At 36.4% G+C, this 22,800-nt stretch overlaps 2 protein-coding genes and 2 non-coding genes across 8 annotated transcripts in view; 2 read left to right on the top strand and 2 right to left on the bottom strand.

Moving 5' to 3' along the window:
• The window catches only part of LOC123529257 (RPII140-upstream gene protein-like), a 157,860-nt gene extending 144,911 nt beyond the window's left edge, over positions 1 to 12,949 (bottom strand). The window contains exon 1 of one of the 5 annotated variants that reach the window (XM_053521367.1): positions 12,221 to 12,949. The gene's annotated coding sequence lies outside the window, so the exon portion shown is untranslated. Of the gene's footprint in view, positions 1 to 11,775; positions 11,898 to 12,220 lie in introns of those variants that run through there. The other 4 variants (XM_045309507.2, XM_045309510.2, XM_045309509.2 and 1 more) reach the window with 4 other exon arrangements.
• Positions 12,950 to 14,085: 1,136 nt separating this feature from the next.
• Positions 14,086 to 17,890, bottom strand: LOC128547701 (zinc finger SWIM domain-containing protein 3-like). The gene is made up of 2 exons (XM_053520792.1): positions 17,640 to 17,890; positions 14,086 to 15,937 (listed from the first exon to the last, which is right to left on the bottom strand). The coding sequence occupies exons 1-2, from the start codon at positions 17,888 to 17,890 to the stop codon at positions 14,086 to 14,088; spliced, it is 2,103 nt and encodes a 700-aa protein (XP_053376767.1).
• A 3,677-nt stretch (positions 17,891 to 21,567) lies between these two features.
• Trnaa-ugc (transfer RNA alanine (anticodon UGC)) lies at positions 21,568 to 21,640 on the top strand. The gene has a single exon. It is a non-coding gene; the product is annotated as a tRNA-Ala (tRNA).
• A 180-nt stretch (positions 21,641 to 21,820) lies between these two features.
• Trnaa-ugc (transfer RNA alanine (anticodon UGC)) lies at positions 21,821 to 21,893 on the top strand. The gene has a single exon. It is a non-coding gene; the product is annotated as a tRNA-Ala (tRNA).
• Positions 21,894 to 22,800: the final 907 nt, after the last annotated feature.

Raw genomic sequence — 22,800 nt, 5'->3', positions numbered from 1 at the left:
ACATGACCAAGATTCAAATTGGACCTTGAAATCATCAAGATGAACATTCTGACCAAGTTTCATGAAGATACAATCATAGATGTGGCCTCTACAGTGTTAACAAGCTTTTCCTTTAATCTGACCTGAAGACTACTTTTTGACCCAAGATGACCCAATATCAAACTCATCCAAGACATTATTGAGGGTAACATTCTGGCCAAGTTTCATTAAGACTGGGCCCAAATTTTGACCTCTGGAGTGTAAACAAGCTTTTCCTTTGATCTGACCTGATGACCTAGTTTTTGACCCCAGATGACCCAATGTCAAACTTGTTAAAGAATTTATTGTGGGTTCCATTCTGACCAAGTTTCCGTTTTTAATGCGCATGCGCAGGAGAAGCCCCTCTGGAGGGTTGTAAAATTAAGGCTTTTACTTCACGACTAGCAGACGATACATCAACTTTCAACAAGAAAAGTTATTTTCTTTGTGGCAACAATACTAATTTGCCAAAATATTAAAGAGGTGTTATAGCACTACATAATTGTCCAGATATCTGTAACTTAAGCATAATTATTCTATTTTCTGTTGTCACAATTTCCGTGTGGCTGGGACAAATAAATATGACGCCAACTTGTGATCTTTTTACAGTGATATAAAATATCATTTGTCTTTTTCATAATTCCAGCTCATATGGGCAGTTCCCGATAAATATATTCATGAACAAGAGTGCCAGAATGTCACAATATATGCCCGTCACAGCAAATTTATTTACTCTAGCACCTGTATTTGCAAATGGAATTTTAATTTTGTGGTTGTTTAGTAATTATTGTAATTATTTTGTTTTTCTAAATCCACATAAAAACTCCTTACCAGGTAGAGATACCTTAAAATACACCTAAAGTCTGAAAGTAACATCTATGTTGTACCACAGAAAAGTGGTCTTGGTTTTTCCCCTCAATTACAAAAAAGTTACAATATAAGTTATTTATATTAACAACTAAGGTAAGTTAATCTTAAAAAAAAAAAAAAAAATCCCCCTGAAGGCTGTAGTTTGAGAAATTTGAAAGTAGGTCACTAGGTCAATCTTAAGGTCAAAGTTCATTTCGGTACACAAAACTATGCAAGTGGTCCAAATTTGAAGGCTTAGCTTGAGAAATGTGAAAGTAGGTCACTAGGTCAAAATCAAGGTCAAATTACACTTCAGAACGCAAATCTATGAATGTGGTCCAAATTTAAAGCCTGTACCTTCAAAAATGTAAAAGTAAGTCACTAGGTCAATGTCAAGGTCAAAGTTTGTTTCGGTACACAATCCTATGCATGTGGTCTAATTTTGAAGCCTGTAGCTACAGAAATGTGAAAGTAGGTCACTAGGTCAATCTTAAGGTCAAAGTTCATTTCGGTACACAAAACTATGCAAGTGGTCCAAATTTGAAGGCTGTAGCTAGAGAAATGTGAAAGTAGGTCACTAGGTCAAAATCAAGGTCAAATTTAATTTCGGAACACAGAACTATGCACGTGGTCCAAATTTGAAGCCTATACCTTCAAAAATGTGAAAGTAGGTCACTTGGTCAATGTAAAGGTCAAATTTTGTTTCGGTACACAAAACTATGCATGTGGTCCAAATTTGAAGGCTGTAGCTTGAGAAATGTAAAAGTAGGTCACTAGGTCAAAATCAAGGTCAAATTTCATTTCGGAACAGGAAACTATGCATGTGGTCCAAATTTGAAGCCTGTACCTTCAAAAATGTGAAAGTAGGTCACTAGGTCAATGTCAAGGTCAAAGTTTTTTTCAGTGCACAAAACTATGCATGTGGTCCAAATTTGAAGGCTGTAGCTACAGAAATGTGAAAGTAAGTCACTAGGTCAAAATCAAGGTCAACTCAGGTCAAGGTTCATATTGCCACTCAAAACCATACATGTTGTCTAAATTTGAATGTTGTAGGTTATTGACATATGAACCATGTGACCCCCAGGGCAGGGCCATATTTGACCCTAGAGGGATAATTTGAACAAATTTGGTAGAGAACCACTAGATGATGCTACATTACAGATGCCAAAGCCCTAGGCTTTGTGGTTTGGACAAGAAGATTTTCAAAGTTTTTCCCTATATAAGTCTATGTAAACCATGTGACCCCCGGGGCGGGGCCATATTTGACTCTAGGGGGATAATTTGAACAATCTTAGTAGAAGACCACTAGATGATGTCACATACAAAATATCAAAGCCCTAGGCCCTGTGGTTTTGAACAAGAGGTTTTTCAAAGTTTTTCCCTATATAAGTCTATATAAACCATGTGACCCCCAGGGCGGGGCCATATTAGACCCCAGGGAAATAATTTGAATCATATTGGTAGAGGACCACTAGATGATGCTTCATACCAAATATCAAAGCCCTAGGCTCTGTGGTTTTGGACAAAAAGATTTTCAAAGTTTTTCCCTATATACACGGGTGGTAAACGCGCAATCCAATTCCCGCCGGGAATACGCTTAAAATGGGTTGCGCAACGTCCGGTGCTGGTGTTGCGCGTAAAAAAATACGAAATTGAGATATGTGAAGTAATGTTTTTGCTTAGTATGAGACAAGAATAAATTTTCTCGAAAAAAGCAAAATGCTATTCGACACAAATATGATAATACATCATATGTGTAAAATATCTGGTTTGTAATTTATGATTCGACTCTATTATCACGAAAACTCAGGCGACAAGAAGCGTGAAAAAAGTATGAAATCAACAAAAATGGAAGTTTCTGACCTCATATGCCTAATCTGAGGACATCTGATGCTTTTTATGATAACTAAACTGTTTTGAAGTAACGAATATCAAAATTATTTGCTTCAAATCCTGCTTACGGGGACATAATGGACAAAAAAATCATCGGGAATGGGGTTGCGCACCGCGAATGGAGTTGCTCGTATACATCATAATGTATATAATGTATACGCGCAACTCCATTCCCGGGGCGCAACCCCATTCCCGATTACTTTTTGCCAATCTTTCCCCCAAAAGCAACATTTCATTCAAGTGTATGTAATATTCATGACTGTTTTACACGTGTTTGATCATTAGAAGCATCACATTTCCAGAAAGAAGGCACAAGAGTTAGAAAATTTGCATTTTTCATGATTCCATGCTTTTTTGACAGCTCGAGCCAGCAGAGTTTTCGTGATAACAGAGCTGATTCTTAAATTAATAAGTTGGTATTTCACACATATGATCTTTATTCATTTTTGTGTCGAATAGCATTCTGCTTTTTTTCGAAAGCACTCGTAAATGTGTCATTATTTACAAAAACAAAAACCCACCTACCTCGATTTTGTATATATTGATGCGCAACACCAGCACCGGAAGTCGCGCAACCCATTTTTAGCGTATTCCCAGTGGGAATTGGATTGCGCGTTTACCACCCGTGATATAAATCTATGTAAATTATGGAAATAAACAAAGGGCCATAACTCGCTAAAAATTGTTAAACCAGTCTGATTGTCAGAGGGACACAACTATGGTATCAATACATCATTCTGACAAAGTTTGGTCAAAATCCCCCTGGTAGTTTCTGAGGAGATGCGATAACGAGAAATTTGTTAACGGATGGAAGGATGGACGGAAGGACGACGGACGCAGAGTGATTTGAATAGCCCACCATCTGATGATGGTGGGCTAAAAATGTGTTCATGGAAAATGTTGATTTATTTATCAATTAAGATTTAATAGAGGAGATCATGTTTGTATACGAATCCATTCTATATTCTATTTATACAACTGATAAGAAAAGATCGGATGGGCAGACGCCGAGTGTCCATGTTTTTAGTTAACAGTGATATGTTTTTCTAATGGCTTATATTTTCTTAAACCACAAATGATCTCAATTTTTTGATCAATGGAAAGGATATAAAATAAGCATTTATTGATAACTTTTAATTATTATTTCGAAATAAAACGGACTTATTATGAACGATTAACTTACAGTGTTTTTCCTAAAAGTTGAAGGCATCTATAGCGCTATTTAAACCGTATGTCATTTAAAACAGTTATTCATTTTCAACAGATATTCAGGGCGTTCGGTTGACCCGAGGTCCTGGGTTCTGACCCGCGAAAATCGAGAAAAACTCGTATTTGACCCGCATAAATTACGCCACGTGCGTCGGCTTGACTCGCGAAAATTTACTTTGATGGTCTCAAGTTCGAAAGTTCTGCCCCTTGTCAATCAAAATCCCAGTGAATTTCAATATTGTTCTCTGGCACAAGCGGAAATATGGCAGTAGGCGGAGCGTCGTATGTTAATTAGCTACCGACAGATGTCAGTCACGCCACGCGCCAAATGACACGTGATTATCTCGTGGTTTGTATTTAGTACAATATGCCTTGTCATTATCAAAGGTGTTTATTGATCAATGTGTAAAAGTTAATTGATAAACAATGCAGCCTTAGATTATCGTGTTTGTACCACTTGTTAATTATTTTGTGTGCTTGATACGATTACATGAGCCGGTCGGCCATGACGGTCTATAGCAAATTTATTATCATTGCCGAGGCTTTGTTTAGGCCAAAATAAATTAAATAAGCAGAAATTATACGTGGTATGATGAGAGAATGAAATTTAAAACAGTTACTTTTTTCAAGAATTTCAAATGTTTACTTTCGTTTTCCGTATTTGTCACTCGTTTTCGAGACCGCCATTTTCGAAAATTTTTATCATTTCTTACAAGATTTTTCTAGTACAATCTAGATCTATGTAAAAGGCCAATAAAACGTCTGCATTTAAGAAAAATATTATCACTGTTGCCAAAGCAGCTCTTATTTAGAAGAATTTGCTGAGAATAAAATCATGCAAAGCACCGAACCCCACCCACTTTTAGGCAATGTGCAAAATAAGACAAAAATATAAATTGCTTAAGAAAATCTGTTATGACTAATGTACTTGTTTTAGATAAAGTCTGTGGGAGTTGCATTAATAACAGTATACATGTAGCTTGACCCCTGAAAAGCTGATCTTGACTCTTGAAAATCTGATTTTGACCCTTGAAAATTTAGGCTGAAGAGTTAATGACTCTTGAGTTTCAGAACCTACCGAAAGCCCTGATATTTGAATAATAAAACATGAATATCATAAGCATTTCGAAACTTTTAGATTTTTAAAAATCCATAAATGAACGTAAAAGTTATTAAGAATTAAAAATTCTGATCTCATACACAATGTAAAATTATTTGTTTTGCCCACCACCAGATAAACAGGTGTTGATGTGTGATGTCACTTCGATCTCTCATATTCGATAAGAAAAAACTTGGGCTACAAACAACAGTTGATTTCTTTCTTAATTAAGATTTAATTCGACATGGAAAAGGTTGGGAAACCAAAAATCAGTCACGTGGTTTACAGAATACTTCAGATATTGTCGATTCCGAAAATGGCAACAGGGCTTTTCATCCTTATATAACAGAGGCCTATAAAAGGCCTCTTCCCAAACCAAAAATATACTATTTTTTCCCAACTGTGGCAGAGATATTTCCCAAAATGCAGGTAAGATTTCCCAAAATCATGCAACAGATGGTTAAGATTTTGCTTGTATATTTTAGTAAATCCGGAGGAAGCGTTTGTCTGGCATCGATTTTTTGTCGCACTATAGCCTAACAGCGCACAGAACCACATGTGAAGCATTAATTACCAGTGAGTCTAATCCGTTATGTTCTACGGCCTTGATTTTAATCTGTGTTTCAGAGGAGATAAGTTTTATTCATCTTTCGGTGTTTACTTCCGGTTGAACTTTTTTCCCAAAATGGACCATTATCGCGCAGAAATTTCCCAATTTGAAAGGCCAAGGCCTCTTCCCAATTTCCTGATGAAAAACCCTGGATAAATTGACGGGAAAAAACAGTTAATTGGAGTGGTATTTATTGCACAAACATTTTGTTTTTCAGTGTACCCTAATAGAATGTGGTCCAATTGATGGGATACCAATTTTTTTTAAAATGTGCGTTTTGTAATAAAACGATTGCGACTACTTTGGAGTCGTACACCTGTTGACTTTCAAAGAACAACTGGATTTGACGACGAAATGAAATGTAAATGCGCATGATCATCATCAAAGACCTTCGACTAACTTGCATAGAAATCTGAAAATTAGAAAGTAAACCCTGGGAGTGAAAATACCAAGTTCCTACTGGGGCTCGAACCCCGGACCTCGAGATCTGTAGGCGGACATTCAACCATGTCGCTAAAGGGTTAACAACCCAACAGCAAGGCTGTTGGAAGTGGCCTATAAACCTACTCTCACTACATTTCTCCCCCTTTACTTTTCAGAGCTTACCAGCTCTCCAGAATGACACTCCATGCCCATTGCATGATTCTGTCAAACACTTCTGACACCATTAAAGTAAACCCTGGGAGAGAAAATACCAAGGTCCCTACTGGGACTCGAACCCCGGACCTCGAGATCTGTAGGCGGACATTCAACCATATCGCTAAAGGGTTAACCTAACAGCAAGGCTGTTGGAAGTGGCCTATAAACCTACTCTCACTACAATTATTTATATTGCATCACCCCTCTTCAAGAGTATTATGTGCAGCTGCGCGCCTGTACAAGAAATTTAAAAGTAGAATGGACAGTAGAATACACAAATAGCTGAACAGCTGAATAGAGCCTGTTTAAATAAAAAATATTATAAAATAAGAGCTGAAAAAACAAACGCTAACCTTTAGCTTTGTGCCTGACCTCTCTGTTCTGCTTAACATTATTGAATAGTTTTGATTTGCTGCCAAGTAAAATTTTCAGGGTCGGTGTAATTACCCCGGGACACCCCGGGATACATTAATTACTTTAGAAAACCATTGATTTAATTGTTAATGGGTAGATTTTATGCTTGTAAACAGTAAATCGAGCATGATTACCGGTATAACTCGTAATACGAACCCCGGGACGCTTGATTATTCTTCACGTATAAAAGCGTTCAGTTATGTACCTTTATTTCTAATGAAAAGCTTTGAATAAATTTCTCGTTTTTCCCATATTTATAGGTGTATCCAAAATAGCAGACTCACAACACAAACCCCGGGACGCCTGATCCATCGTTTCGAGAACAGTAATTCAAGTGTGGGAGGTCATGTGATCGATCCTCGGCCGCGGCATATCAAAGACATGAAAATGTTATCAGTGACTCCATAGATTGCAGCAATTAATGGGAAGGAGTAATATGTATCTACCCATTAACAATTAAATTAATGGTTTTCTGAAGTATTTAATGTATCCCTGGGTGTTTACACTGACCGAAATTTTCATAATGTTTTGTCCGAAGTTCAGTTGCAAACCGGAATTTACCCATCCTCACCAAGCAAACGAATGACGTGACTTAAGCACACGCCATAACGCCGTCTGATAGAACAAATAGGCAACCCGTATCCTCGATGATTTTATTCAATAACACTCCATTCCAGATGCAACATCTTCCTAGATTGAATTGCAGAAAGCTATGCTAACATGAGTCACTTTCCGTTTCCTCAAGCGTTTCCGTTATAAAACTTTTATGTAGTAATTGCAAATACGGTATGCATACACTACACATTTGTACCATGGTCTAACGAACCTAATAAAAGCCCAGTTAATAATAATAGTCGCATAGATATGTCTTTTTTCAGTTATTCTCAAGAACAAGATGGCATCGTTTTAAGAAAAAAATAAAAAAGTAGTCCGCCAAGCTTTACAAGTCGCTGACCTGATAAAGCAAATTATTTGACCCCTTGATTTTTGCCTTTAATTTGCATGAAGGTAGGATAAATATGTATAAATATAAATAAATATATATATTTAAGACAATTCTGATTAAAAACAAGTGGGGTTTCAGTATCGATAATAAGTTCAGTAATTTTCCCTCATGACATCAGAGTGTAAAAATAGCCGTAATATAGGTCATATTCATGCGCTTTGTTGTGGGTGCTCTTGTTGTGGGTGCTCTTATTTATGAGAGGATGTAGAAAGTGGATGCGCTTTGCCGTTCTGCACTAAGAAGTGACAGGCTTTCATTTTCCCGTCTTAATTCCATTGGAGGTGGAGCTTACACACCGCCCCAAAAACTCTCCAACTTACAATGAAATATTATTTATATTGATCAGTAGATAAAAGACTTAAAAATCAGGGGCAGTATTTTTTAAAACTACGTATTTTGACATAAAAAACCTAAAAATTGGTTAAATGTATTACCTCCCTTTAACACATTTCAAAATGTACTAAAACAGTTGTCTGCTATTTTTATCAAACAACAAATTTAATAGTTTGTCAAGGGCCTTATATTTAACTTTTTAATGAAAGAGAAATGCAGATTAAAATGATTAGTAAGCAGATCCCGATTGAAAAATAAACGTCGGGAGTAACGGGTAGTCTATATTGTGATGGCAATAAAAATTTCGAAACGATTTTTATCCGAAACCATGAACTACTAGATAAGACATCTCCTTATAAAGTACTGAGGGCGTGTGGTTGACCCGAGGTTCCGTGTTTTGACGCGTGAAAATCAAGAAAAGCTTGATTCTGACCCGCACAAAAAAGTGTCCCGTGCATCGGCTCGATCCATGATATGCGTCTCGAGTTCGAAAGTTCTGTGTTGTCAATCAAAATCTCGGTGAATTTCAATTTCAATGTTGTTCGCCACCACAAATGGAAGTATGACAGTAGGCGGAGCGTCGTATGTTAATTAGCTACTGACAGATGTCAATCACGCCACGCGCCGACTGATACGTAATTAGGTTTGTAATTCGGAAGTTAATTATCGCTCTTTTACGAAGTTTTCGGGCTCTCTGATCTCCAATTTCGGTCAACTTTTATTATTACTCTTTCATTCTTTAATTATTGTTTACTGCAATCACATTAAATGCAAACAATCAGCAGCTTATCCTGCGGCGTCAATCTGAAATCGAGTGATTTTTTGTTGTCATGGACACGTTTCGCTGCGCGTGCCTCCCGGTGACATCCTGTGTATTGCGTATTGTGTTTACAGACTTTACATAACCGAGATGTATAATCTCGGCGCACTTTATTGCCAATTATGTTTTCCTTTCATCCATTTTTAGGGCGACTAGAACTGGAAGGGCGAAGTGAAATATTTTAAAGCGAAGTTATCACTCAACTTCGCCTAAAACGCAGTCCCTGAAAACGTTTACAATCTTTTCAATCTGTGTCCTAATTCAAATGTGCTTGCTACTGTTTGAATAACCCTCAATTTCAAAACTTCACTGACTTGCATGGAAATCTCATGGAAAGCATGGGTCTTAGGCCATACTAAATTAATGTATGTTTAATGTAATTGATTAGTACATTTTTCTTGATTTTCTGTTGCCCCCAAAAAATATAGAGCCAGTTTAGATGAGGATTTCTGCATTTGAACATGCAAGGGTCATAAAACACAATGTAATATACCTAAATCAGCTATGTTTGGGTTCACTTTCTGTTAATAGGACTGGGTGAGTTTTACGATAAACATACTTTTGGAATTGCATAGCCCCTTGTTACTGAATTTATTTGCAACAAAATATTGAAATTTATAATTTACTTAGGAAATTACAGAGCAAATAGCATAAAACTCAGTGGATAAGTTCTTTTGTTCATAGGTGGAGCACCTGAAGGACATATTCAAAGATAGGAGGATATAAATTATTTTCAGTTTGGATACATTACTTTTCCGCAAAATGTGCACAAAAATTGACCAGTTTTCATGGTGAGTTTCAGAACATTTGATTTTCAGATCTCTGTAGCAGCATATCGTCTATACGTGTAAATAATGTGACCAACCCCAATTTCGTGATGCCATCTTGGTTGTCCATGTCAAGTTACCGTAACTCATTTAGTCAAAGATCCAGTTTTTTAATGGAATGCAAAAACTGTAAATGCTGAGTCAGTAAATGAGTTTAAGTCGCTGCTGAACAATGATAATTGGAATGCAAAGAAATTTGTGCCAAGTTGTTATTGACTTTAGTATGGCTATAAAGTGCGCACTCAAGAGTTCATTAAAGAAACTTAAGTAACAATTAGTTTTGAGATTTACGCAGAAGATTCTTCACAAGACGGGCCAGGACAGCACAGCTAATATTACGGCCCGAAGATCAAGGTATCAAGGTACGACTATGTCCTAGGAAAGCTTTGATCCAGTGATGCCACAGACAAGCTTACTGTCGCTGAGTGGCTGCTTTTTAATTTCTGACTTTTGCAGCCACCGCGACGTTACAGTTTGACCGTCACAATATAAAACAAACTGTATACGTCGGATTAGTTCGACTAGTGATGCCATAACCAGGCTGGTAACATTGCCCAATCGGGCTTTCGACATAAAAACTAATATTTCTTGAAAAATAGTAAAGATATTTCTTTCAAACTTGGTCCATTTATTAAGCATTTCATATGACACAAATTAAAATGAAAATAACTTGGTTGCCTTCAGTTTTGGTAGAATTATTTCCCCTTTACAGATTTTTATGATGCATAATTTTTGAAGTCCAAAAAAGACATGTTCTAATGCTAAGTTTAAAACAAAAAAGGGTTCAATGGCTTTCTAATGCTCTTAATTATTGCGCTAGTACATGAATGTATACATTTTACTGTGCTTTCACTAACAACATTATAGAAAAATGTTAGTTGTAAAAAAATTGTTCATACATCTGCACTAGAAACAAAGTTTTAACCTTAAATACATAGAATAAAGGTATTGGCGCACAAGTTTTGAGCAATAGAAACCCACTGATCCCTTTTCTGTTTCAAACATTTCATTAAAACATAGTTTTTTTGGACTTCAAAAATTATGCATCATAAAATTCTGAAAAAGGGAAATAATTCTAAAAAAACTGAAGGCAACAATGTTATTTCTACCACAGTATGCGTCATATGTTATGCTTAATTAATTGACCAAGTTTGAAAGAAATATCTTCATTATTTTTCAAGAAACATTAGTTTTTATGTCTAAAGCCCGATCGGGCAATGTGACGCCCGCAATGTGACCAGCCTGATAACATGCATAATAGTCTAATTTTAATAATGGCAGTGGCTACGATTACGGTACCGTAATCCTAGCCTCTGGTTCTAGTATTACGGAAGTTCCGTATTCCTAGACAACCCTATGAGGATAGGCTAGGATTACGGAAGTATTTAAGAGGCATCAAATATATGTTAGGACATGCATAAATGACGTTGTAAAATTACTTATTTCACTATTATTTCCTGCTATCGATCCGCTGTTTTGGGTTAGTATAATCTTAATGGTGGCACGCGGAAATATTATAGATTTATCTATGTTTCATATATACCTGCAATTTTTGTCATCAAATCAACACAAATGGTCTTTAATAACATACAATATGGTTATAAATAAAAAAAATCAAAGTATAGAATATTTTTTTAAACCTAACTTTTACCCTCATATTTCTATATTTCCGCGGGCCGCCATTAATATAGCGTTTAAGATTATACTAACCCAAAATGGCGGATAGGTAACACGGAATAATAAGGCAGGCATCAAAAATCGCTATTTTAATAAAGTGAAATAAGAAGTTTACAACATCATTTAAGCATATCCTAACATATTTTTGATGTCTCTTAAATACTTCCGTAATCCTAGCCTATCCTCATAGGGTTGTCTAGGAATACGGAACTTCCGTAATCCTAGAACCGGAGGCTAGGATTACGGTACCGTAATCGTAGCCACTGCCTTTAATAATAGCAGGCCATGATGAACTACATCATATGCTTTACTAAAGTCCATGATGGCAACATCAACTTGGCTTCGCTGTACTGATTTAGCTAAGTCATGAATAAAACCCACCTCTACAACCCTTCAAATTACGACAGGAATGACGCGAAAACACATGATACATGGTAGGATGGGTCGCACTAAACTGCTGACGACTTAGCTGACGATATAGAATATATAGGTTATAACACACTTTGTTGTTGTTCCTTATTCTATATAAAATTGACCTATTTTAAATTTCTGTAACTTACATTTTCTTGAAGAAGTATTGTCAGTGTTAACTAAAAATCAAATGAAAAGTGGGGGTCATGTTTGATGCAAGAAAAATAGTATAATCTTAATGGTGACCCAGATTCTAGAGGTACGGATCCGTACCCCTAGACAACACTGTATAGGATTGTCTACGGGTACGGACCTCCCGTTTACCAGGTATTTTGGCTTGTTTTCGTCTTTATTTTTGTTTAAATGTAATTAATAATGTAGCTTTAAAGAAATTTCACAATATTATTGCACTTACATGGTTTATTTTGCAGTATTTTACCGATTGTTTACATTCATCTCCGGTAAGGATAAAAACCGAGAACTTCCGAATGAGCGGTGTGTGGTATAATATAATGTTTATCGTTGTCATCTTATTGAAAAGAGCGTTCAGTTATAGCCTGGCAGTGACCACATACTGTATTTGAAAATTGATAAAGAGCATATTAAAGATGATGAAGTAATCAAGCCAGACTACATCCAGGCCACACCACGAGGAGGCGCTCTTGTTCATGGCCCATTTTTTTTTTAATCTGGTTTTGAAGTAGTACTCCGAAATGGAAAAATTTTGAAAAATGTTAAATCATTTTATTTTCATCGAAATTTTCTAGACATCTATAAACTGACTTTTTTGACATTTTTGTTTCATAAGTTTGCCAAATAAAAGACATTAATATACTGTACAATATTTCTTTTGTTTCTTTTGTTGATACAATTATATGCACTTAAACAATGTATTGCAAACAAAAACATAATTCATATAAAATGTAATTATCTGCACTTAACAATAATGTATTGCAAACAAAAACATATACATAGGAAATGTTACATTATTTGATACTGATATAGGAACGCGCCTCTAGACAAATACAGAAGATGTAAAATTTATTATAGTGCTGTACATGAACTAATTTTATAACGAGAAGATGAATTAAAATGAGACATGTAGGGTATCTTGAAAAGAATTTAGTAATTTGTCTTAACATTGCAGAATAAGATAGTGAAATGTACATCTGGAGGCACGTCCTATAAATGCTTGTTCTCTTTTTTCGTCTTTTAATTCATTTCTATCTTTCTTTCTTTGTTTTTTTTTCATATTTTTTTTTCTTTCTTGTTTTTTTTGCTTTTTTTTTCTTTGTTTTTTTTTTCTGTTTTTTCTTTTCTTTTTTTTTTTCTTTTTTTTTATATGGCATTCAGTCACCGAGCACAATGCAAAAAATCAAGATTAATTTGTTTCCTTTTGTGTCATTATTTCTAACCTGAAAAGTTTCAGATAAAATGCTTCCAGTTTTCTTTGATAATCATTAAATTGTTCTCGGTAGCTCAATGCTGCACATGAATATAGATAAGATTAAAAATACACATAATAAAGACAATTGAAAGACAAAGCATTATTTGGTATTTATGCATGATATCTAATTCTGTAGTAACTTGCATATACAACGAATATTTATACAACATACATTATATACCGGTGCGCGAACGCCAGGTGTGATCCAAAGTGAACCACCCTATACCGGTGTCTAAAACGTAGCGCAGTCAACGCAGAACCAGTATTTTCTCTTTGGAGCAACAGAGAGCGCAGCGCAATGATAATGTAGCCATGCCAGACAAAGATCACAGCCTATGCATCTAGTTTCCAAAGGTTCATCGCAAACTTTACACTGCCAGTCTCTCTTTTTAGCGTGTAATATAAGTTCACTAACATAATCCCAAGCATTATCTTCAAATCTGCTTCTTATAGGCTCAAGATTTTGTTCTGTTGCCGCAAGATGGAGTGTGTCAGCTGTAGAAACAACATTATCTATCTTAATTAGAGTACCATTATTTAGGCATTCGGCAGTAACGTCGTCATTGACGAACCAACTCAACATCTTTGTGCACTTTTCTTTCTCTGTGAGCTGGTCAAATGGCCTCAAAGGACGTTTTAGCTTAAGTTTTTTCTTAGGCAAACCGATCACTGTGAGTTCTGAACCTTTCGGGCGTCCACGTTTTTTAATGTTTGGGGTAATTGGATGTTTCTGAAATCATCGAGAACATGTTCATGAGCATTTATTTCCTCAGTAGGAATTTCTTCAATACGCGGAGGATCAATTTCGAGATCGTTGTTGTCCTCAGTAACTGTTATTTGTTGAACTTCAACAGGAGTGTCATTAACGCAGTTTCAGTACCATTACAGTCATTTTCCGTTTCCGCTAAAATCAATTCTGGTTGATTGGTTTCAATCTCCGTTGCTGAATCCGTTGATGCCTCAATGACAACATCTTTACCTCTCTCCCATGCTTGCAGAAGAGTACTTAATTGCTGTAGACGTAAGTCAAAGACGCCGCCAGTTTCTTCCGCGGCACATGAAGCCAGACGTTGAGAGATGTGAAAAGCCGCTCTGTAGCGCTGTTGCTGAGACGTTGGTTTAGCCGTTTTTTGCTGCCGGTCAGTTGACATGATATTGTCCGTCTGTGTGATATGTAATGAGTGAAGATAGTGTTTTCGCGTCCACCTTCGGGGAATCAAAGTTTCATCATAAATTGGTTGTTCCAGTTTGGCTCTTACTGCGAATATGTGTCTGCACGGCAATATAAACTGACTGTTAAAAGTACATGAACACGACTCACTTGTTGCGATTATTGCTGTGTTGTTCACCTTGAATGAGTCAGCTGCGTGCGGCATTAAATCAACATTTTCATATCTGTTCAGTTCTTTATCAAGAATATTGAATGCATATGGGGTGAGATTCTGCCTCAAGATTGTTTTCACATTTGTTTCATCGCCTACATATGTAACTGGCACCTTCGAACTGGCTTGGCAAACTTTTCCATCAATTTCAGTGCGATGCGTTTCAAGGAAAGTACACATGTCCGCCGCAAATGAATCAAATTTTGCGTTTTTGTCCACTACTTGCTTGATTTTTTGGTTAATACTTTCTAGTCTGTTATTTGTTTTATTTCCTAAAGAGTAAGAGCTAGACAGACCCACTACCCATTGATCTTTTATTGAGTCCCAATGTTGACTGAAGTAAGCGATTGCAGGCTGAATGTTTGTACCTTCAAGCAATTCTTTGTTGTCCTTATATTCTGACAAAGAGTTCGAGTACGCTATCTTCTGGAGAATTTGTAAGACACTGTCTCTCTGAGCTCTATTCACGCCCATTTTTTCTGAAGTGACTTCCCTACGAAACGTGCGCAATACATGGAATAGACAGACTCTAAGCGAGGCATCTGGGAACTCTTTACTAAAGACTTCACGCTCGACGAAATCTTTATCTGACATTACAGTTTTCACCTGTGACCAAGCGGGATTTTGTTCTTTGAACATTGATACCATTTGTGTAATCATGTCTTCAGTCTCGTCAGCTACAAGCCATATTCCAACTACCTCACTTTGGCCATTGCCATTTTCTACCAGAAGTATGTAAAGTGGCATGCGGAGATCATTGACCTTATAAGTTGCGTCTACACAAATGAATTCTGGGTAAGACTCAAATGTCTGCCTCATTCGTTGGTCTTGGAAATACAGTCCGCGCATTTCATTTTCATCGTTGGAAATAACCTTAACAAAGGCACCCAGATTTGTACTGAGGTGTTCTACGGCGCGCTGTAGCACTGTCAAATCGGACACGTTAGATTTCGAGGAGGCTTTGATATTATGGATATCTTTCAATGTAATCACTTTCCCAGATTCCGACATGACTTTTTGTTGGATCATTTTTTTGTTCGCTTTTACGTCTAACATGGAAGTTATATTTTCCTTGTCTTCTGCACACAAACGGCGTTGTTGGAAAAGATTGCGGAACATAGTTTTGTTCACATCATGATTATGTATTTCATTGACATATTTCACTTCAAGGGTCTGACCGTCAGCCGATGCATGTAGTCTTACTTCTGCCTTGCAGCCCATTCTGAATGTGCTAAAAACACAATAAATAGCGTTTAGGCACAACAAACAGAATAACTGAAAAAAACTGTAGAAACTTCTTAAGATAAATCACGCATTTCCTTTTTTTCCCAAAGAAAACATTCTTTTTGGCACAAGAAACAGAATTTAATTAATTTAGTAAGGTTTGGGTTAATAAAACGATCTACTACTATTCCAGGAGATTTTCATTTCATGTTGAATACTTTCCAAAGTATAAACTGACCATTAATGTAGCTTAACCTCATAACATGCAGATCGACAGACAGACGGACTGACGGACGGACAGACAGACAGAGAGATAGGCACGTGCACGTGTATATGAGCCGCGCCAAGAGAAAATCAATACAGCGGGCGTGCATGTATACAAGAAATTTCACACACAGACCGACGGACGGACAGACAGACTGACAGATGCACATAATTATGTTCATAATATACGAACAGTTAAATTCATGGTAATTTGACTTGACTGAACTTCCATCTATTATATGAGCCGCGCCAAGAGAAAGTCAATACAGCGGGCGTGCATGTATACAAGAAATTTCACACACAGACCGACGGACGGACAGACAGACTGACAGATGCACATAATTATGTTCATAATATACGAACAGTTAAATTCATGGTAATTTGACTTGACTGAACTTCCATCTATTATATGAGCCGCGCCAAGAGAAAGTCAATACAGCGGGCGTGCATGTATACAAGAAATTTCACACACAGACCGACGGACGGACAGACAGACTGACAGATGCACATAATTATGTTCATAATATACGAACAGTTAAATTCAATACAGCGGGCGTGCATGTACACAAGAAATTTCACACACAGACCGACGGACGGACAGACAGACTGACAGATGCACATAATTATGTTCATAATATACGAACAGTTAAATTCAATACAGCGGGCGTGCATGTATACAAGAAATTTCACAGACAGGCAGACGGACGGACGGACGGACGGTAAAGACAGACAGACAGATGCACATAATTATGTTCATAATATACGAACAGTTAAATTCATGGTAATTTGAAATGACAGAAATTCCATCTATTACATGGGCCGCGCCATGAGAAAAGCAATACAGATGCACATAATTATGTTCAGAAATGACAGAACTTCTATCTATTATATAAGCCGCGCCAAGAGAAAAGCAACAGTACACTTGGCATGCATGTATACAAGAAATTTCACATACCGACATTTGAAAGGATATTACAGCGTAATTTTTTTGTTCATTTCTTGCAGACTCATGACGGACGTTACCGCATTATCCGTTTTGACCTAAAAAGCATAATTTGCACGTGCACATTATCAGCTGCAGTACCTATTTAGAAGTCGGTTTTTGAAATTTCGGAAGTATACACGCATTACTATCAAAATAGTAAGTATATGTAACATACTTCAGTTTAATGAACTACCAGTGCAGGACACCCCGTTTTGATGCAGGAAGTCTGAGATAAATAGCAGCAATAGTAATAGGGTGAGTCGGAGATATACAGAGAGGTGGAATCCTCAGCAGTATTCAGCACAATTGAATTGTGATTCGGTACAACTTTTTCGACAGCTATATATTTTCAGTTAGTATCAGACAGAAAATAATAAAAAAAACGAAAAAAAAAAAAAAAGACTTAAAAAAAAACCCTTTTATCAGTTGTGTATGTAGTTTCAATTAAATCTGTTGGTTTTTAAACTTTATATTTCCTCTCCAACGGCAGGGAATTAGCAAATCAAGCAATATTTGATAATAACAGTCTTACCTCTGGTTACGCGCACCCGATCCACGTGCTTTGAACTGCTTCCCTCCATGAATACAACTGTATGATAATTCCCAAAATTTAATATCATCATTGAACACTTTGTTTGGACACCTACTTTTGGCAGCTGACAGAGAGCGAGAACTACGTCTGTACAACTGAACATTATTAGCACTTTGATACTGTTCTATTTTGGTTTGCAGACTTAAGAAAGTAGGGAATTTTTCCCCAATTTGGAAAGACACAGAAGCCATTATTGAATGTGATTTTTCTCAAATGACATATTGTGTGTGTGTGTTGAGTTTCTTTATAGTCGCCACCGGTTAAAACCATATGGGCGACTGTTGCTGCAATTATTCCCTCCTCCTTCGTCACATCGTCTTTTCTTCACTCCCGTTATTGAACATCAATTATGTTATATCGTAGTTATATGTCTTCATAGTTATGTGTCATCTATTATGTATGTCGTTGTGTTTCTGTGACATCTGTTGTGTGATTCTTCTTAAGTGTTGTTGACAACGTTGTTATTACGTCTACATTTTAAACGGTCTGATCTCCAGTCTAAAGGTTCTCGCCACCACGTTGCACGTCGCCTCCACCAACTGTCTTGTCCGAAGTGCCGCATCCGGAAGCCTGGTTTAGATATCCCACCTTGTCGATGAACCAGCTGGAGTAAAACAATCAAACATCCCCAGAGATGGTAATCCGGCATCGAGTCGGGGGCTCCGAGCCGACATCAGCCTCGTCGATGAACCAGCTGAAGTATCGGGAAAGCGATCCCTCAGAGATGGTAATCCGGCATCGAGTTGGCCGGGATCAACCAGACCCGGCACCCCGGTTGCAGAAGAGAGGTCCAACACGATGGTAAGCAGACTAGACGATCCCCCTTTTAAGGCCACACTCCCTGGTTTTAGTCATGTGACGCTAACTAGATCAAGCGTTGACCTAGTTAGGGCGCTGACCCAGTTAGCGCCATATGTGCCCTCTCCGCGACGTGCACGCACCAAGGAGGTCGGAGAAGTGACATATTGTTCATGTTAAAATGAACTTAAATACTATCCGTTGGTATGTACTCTTATTTTACTCATTTTAAAGTAGTCTTTGATTAAAATTCCCCGAAATCCACTTATGTTGTACATATTGTCTATAATGTAATTATCGGTCTTATTAAAAAGCAATTACAACACAATTAATTTCAAGATGACAAGCACGGCGGTCGCTATTAAGTGATCGTGGAAAACAATATTTGTTCTATCCGTGCCGGTTTTTCTCAGTTTTACATCAAGGACACATACACATGTGCCAATTAAGTGCATATCAGTAAACATATTAAACCAGTGAAAAAAAAATACATTCGTATCATACAGGTCTAAATAGAGACGAAACCATACTCATAATATAGCTACGGTGGCACAAAGGTGGCATAGATGTTTTTATACAGATACGTACGCACTTTGTGACTCACACGTGCGCACGTATTAGTATAATGAACATCACCGCATATAAAGTAGAAAAAAGAAACATCCATGTCATCTCTGTGCCACCGTATATGATAATAGTTAAACTCAAATGTTTTTTGGCCCTTTTTTTCCGTTCAACAATCAATTATCGATGGATTTGGAAGAAATTATTGCTGATAAATTGTTTACGAGAATATACTTATAAAACATACAAACATATGAACAAACTAATTCAATTAGCACTTTTGTTAAGATGACTTTGCAATTGACTCTGGGTAGCAAACTCGAATTTAATAAAATTTGTTTGTGCGTTAAATATTTTACAGCTTGGAGAAATCACAGCGAATGATTAATTACACTGGAGTTGAAATAATTCACTCAAAAACCGAATATATACGTTGATCAAGTAGACTTTTGTATGCATTCCTTCAACGTCGTATGTCTGTTGACCATGGCATTTGTTGTATTTGGAGACAGTTATGTTTCAAGGCTGGAGAAATATGTAAAGAACCACCCATTTGATCTTAATGATAGCGAAGTAAAATTCTATGGTGTTCCAGGAATGTCCACTGTGAGGAAGTTCCATGATAAATTTCAAATAATGCTGGCAGATAAACCAAAGTAAGTATAGTACATATCATAACTGAGATAACTTGAAATGATCATGATAATTAATTATCATTATGATATTTTTTAATATATTGTGTTTTTTTCTCCAATTTATTTACGCAAGTATTATTATCATTTCAGATTCGTATTCGTAAATCTCGGTGGAAACGACATAAATTCGAGTTGTAATCCTCAACAGATTTTTGAAAATATTGTGACAATTGTGAAGCAGTTGAAGAACGCTGGTGTGGAACACGTTTTTGTTGCGAGTATCCTGGAGAGAGGATCATTCTTATCTTGGACTGGATGTAATAGTAACATGTTTAATAAGGTGAGAAGAAGTATCAATTGCAAACTTAGTGTCAAATTTAAGGAACATTACGTGGATGTTGGAAAAAAATTAAGATTCCCAAGACACTATGACCGAGATATGGTCCATCCAGGAGATCGAGAAGGTGGGATGAAAGTTTTTCGTGCTGCGGTATATCGATGTTACAGAAAGACTATAAATTCATAACAATATTTTCATGTGTATTTATACATCTATGTGTATATATGTAAAATAAACTGTTGAACTATCTTTTCTTCTCTGTATTTCATTGAAGCATATTATTATTGCTTTAACTCAGATTCTTCCATCTGTAACTCCTCATACTCGTCCATCATTCGATCTGTAAAAGGTTGGAACCTAAACTGTTCAGTTAAAAGACAAATAAATATGAAATATACATGCTACATTTTCCAACTTGAAAATATACTGTTATTTTCACGGCTATTTTCACACAGTCACGCTCTTTTTCAATAAGATGACAACGATAAAAATACATTATACCACACACCGCTCATTCGGAAGTTCTCGGTTTTTATCCTTACCGGAGATGAATGTAAACAATCGGTAAAATACTGCAAAATAAACCATGTAAGTGCAATAATATTGTGAAATTTCTTTAAAGCTACATTATTAATTACATTTAAATAAAAATAAAGACAAAAACAACCCAAAATACCTGGTAAACGGGAGGTCCGTACCCGTAGACAATCCTATACAGTGTTGTCTAGGGGTACGGATCCGTACCTCTAGACCCAGATTCTAGAGGTACGGATCCGTACCCCTAGACAAACACAAACTGCAAAATCAGCTAAATAATGAGACCCCAAATTATACTGGTGGTGTATGATCTAAGTTTCCATGAAAAAAATTGTCATGTTGTTATTTCATTATGAAAATGCTACGTACATGTCAAGCATAGGTCTGTCATGTGATTTTAGCCAAAAAAATGCAAAGAAAATAAGGAAAATAGCTCTACAGAGCAAAAAAAAAATGAGGACTATTTGTGTCCGCCATTTTTTTTCGCGCCATTTTTCTATTTAGTGTCTATATGCCTATATAGGAAACTGCTGACCACATAGGTAAAGAAGAATTATTGGAACTCTTGACCATATAGATAAAGAAGGAAAATCGATCCACATTGAGATTGCCTTTAGGGCATTTTACAACATAAAACAAGTGTGAAAGTTTAATATTTTCTTATTATATGAAGTGAAAGTAAATGACAACAAAAATCAATGTTTAAGGCATCGCCTACAGAGGCGGGCATTTGACTCAAAATTTTACATACAAATTTTCATAAAAATAAAAGATGACTAAGTGGTAACAACAAAGTCAATAATTTTGTCATAATTATGTTTTAAATAGCTATGTGAACATATGCAAGTAAAAGGATGTGCATTTCACTACCTGTATTATGCCTTTATTCGATATTTTTCTATGACAAAATTTTGCAATTTTACGTGCAGTCAAACTCAATATATATTTGTAGCAGTGTGTATATAATGTATATAATTTGTCTATGATATCGATTGTCCGATTAGCTCAGTTGGTAGAGCATCTGACTTGCAAGCAGAAGGTCGCAGGTTCGAGTCCTGTATCGGGCTGCACATTTTTCCGCTCCTATTACATTGGTGCCGTGAGTGTGGTGGCTAGCCTTGGAATCCTAGAGCTAGGGTGAAGCAATGGCTGGGTTAGTCAAAAGAATCTGAGTTTGTCTTTGAAAAAAGGAGGGAGGAATGTAGCAGTGTGTATATAATGTATATAATTTGTCTATGATATCGATTGTCCGATTAGCTCAGTTGGTAGAGCATCTGACTTGCAAGCAGAAGGTCGCAGGTTCGAGTCCTGTATCGGGCTGCACATTTTTCCGCTCCTATTACATATTCAATACATTTCAAAGATAATTACAGCCAATTGTAAAGCAGACTGTGAAGAAGATAGTCTTCAGAAATTATTTTGAAATTTTACCCGATTACTGAATTATACACAAAAATCCCAACACCATCAATTTATCCAATTAGTGTTATCTGTTCACACATAATTTACATGTATATAAACAAGTGATATTATAGGATTATGTATAGGTTTACCTGGATACCTGTGGTCAGTAATGCATGTACAAACAACATTCTAAATTAAATTTACATGGGGTTGTCTTTTTGTGTCTAATACAATAACCAGGAACAATTTCGACAAAAATCCATAAGAGTTTGCAGTATACATATTGTACTATGAAATTAACTAAATTTTGTCTTTGTAATATTTTTATATTGTAGTTTGACTGCACATAAAATTTCAATATTTTGGGGTAAACTTTCGGTCTAAAGGAGACTCTAACATTTTACAAATGGCATATGTACTATAAATCATCATATGCTTCTTATGTTGATGATAATTTGACCAGCTGTTAAGGCTTTAGTGCAATTTTCAAGAGAAAAATACTCTGCCTGAAAATATGAACTGATACTGAGTTGTGACTGTGGCGATGCCTTAAGGTAGTTCTGCACGTTACGATCGAAATTTTTTCTACAATGTAGAATTTGATTAAACTCTTATTTTACAAAACTTCAGAATATACTAAGAAAATTCAGCAAATAAAAAAGATAGGGTCGTGTGCTTGCTTTTTTGCTAGACTGATTTGAAAAATTTCGACCTCATGCAAGTTTCCGTAATGGGAGTCTATGGGGAAATCGCAACTTTCATAACATTTTCGCGAATAGAAATTTTTCTACAATGTAGATTTTAATAAAACTTCTCACAGTTG

This window comes from Mercenaria mercenaria, chromosome 13, assembly GCF_021730395.1.
Source record: "Mercenaria mercenaria strain notata chromosome 13, MADL_Memer_1, whole genome shotgun sequence".
Lineage (NCBI taxonomy): Eukaryota > Metazoa > Mollusca > Bivalvia > Venerida > Veneridae > Mercenaria > Mercenaria mercenaria.
This window is presented reverse-complemented; position numbering and strand designations above follow the sequence as displayed.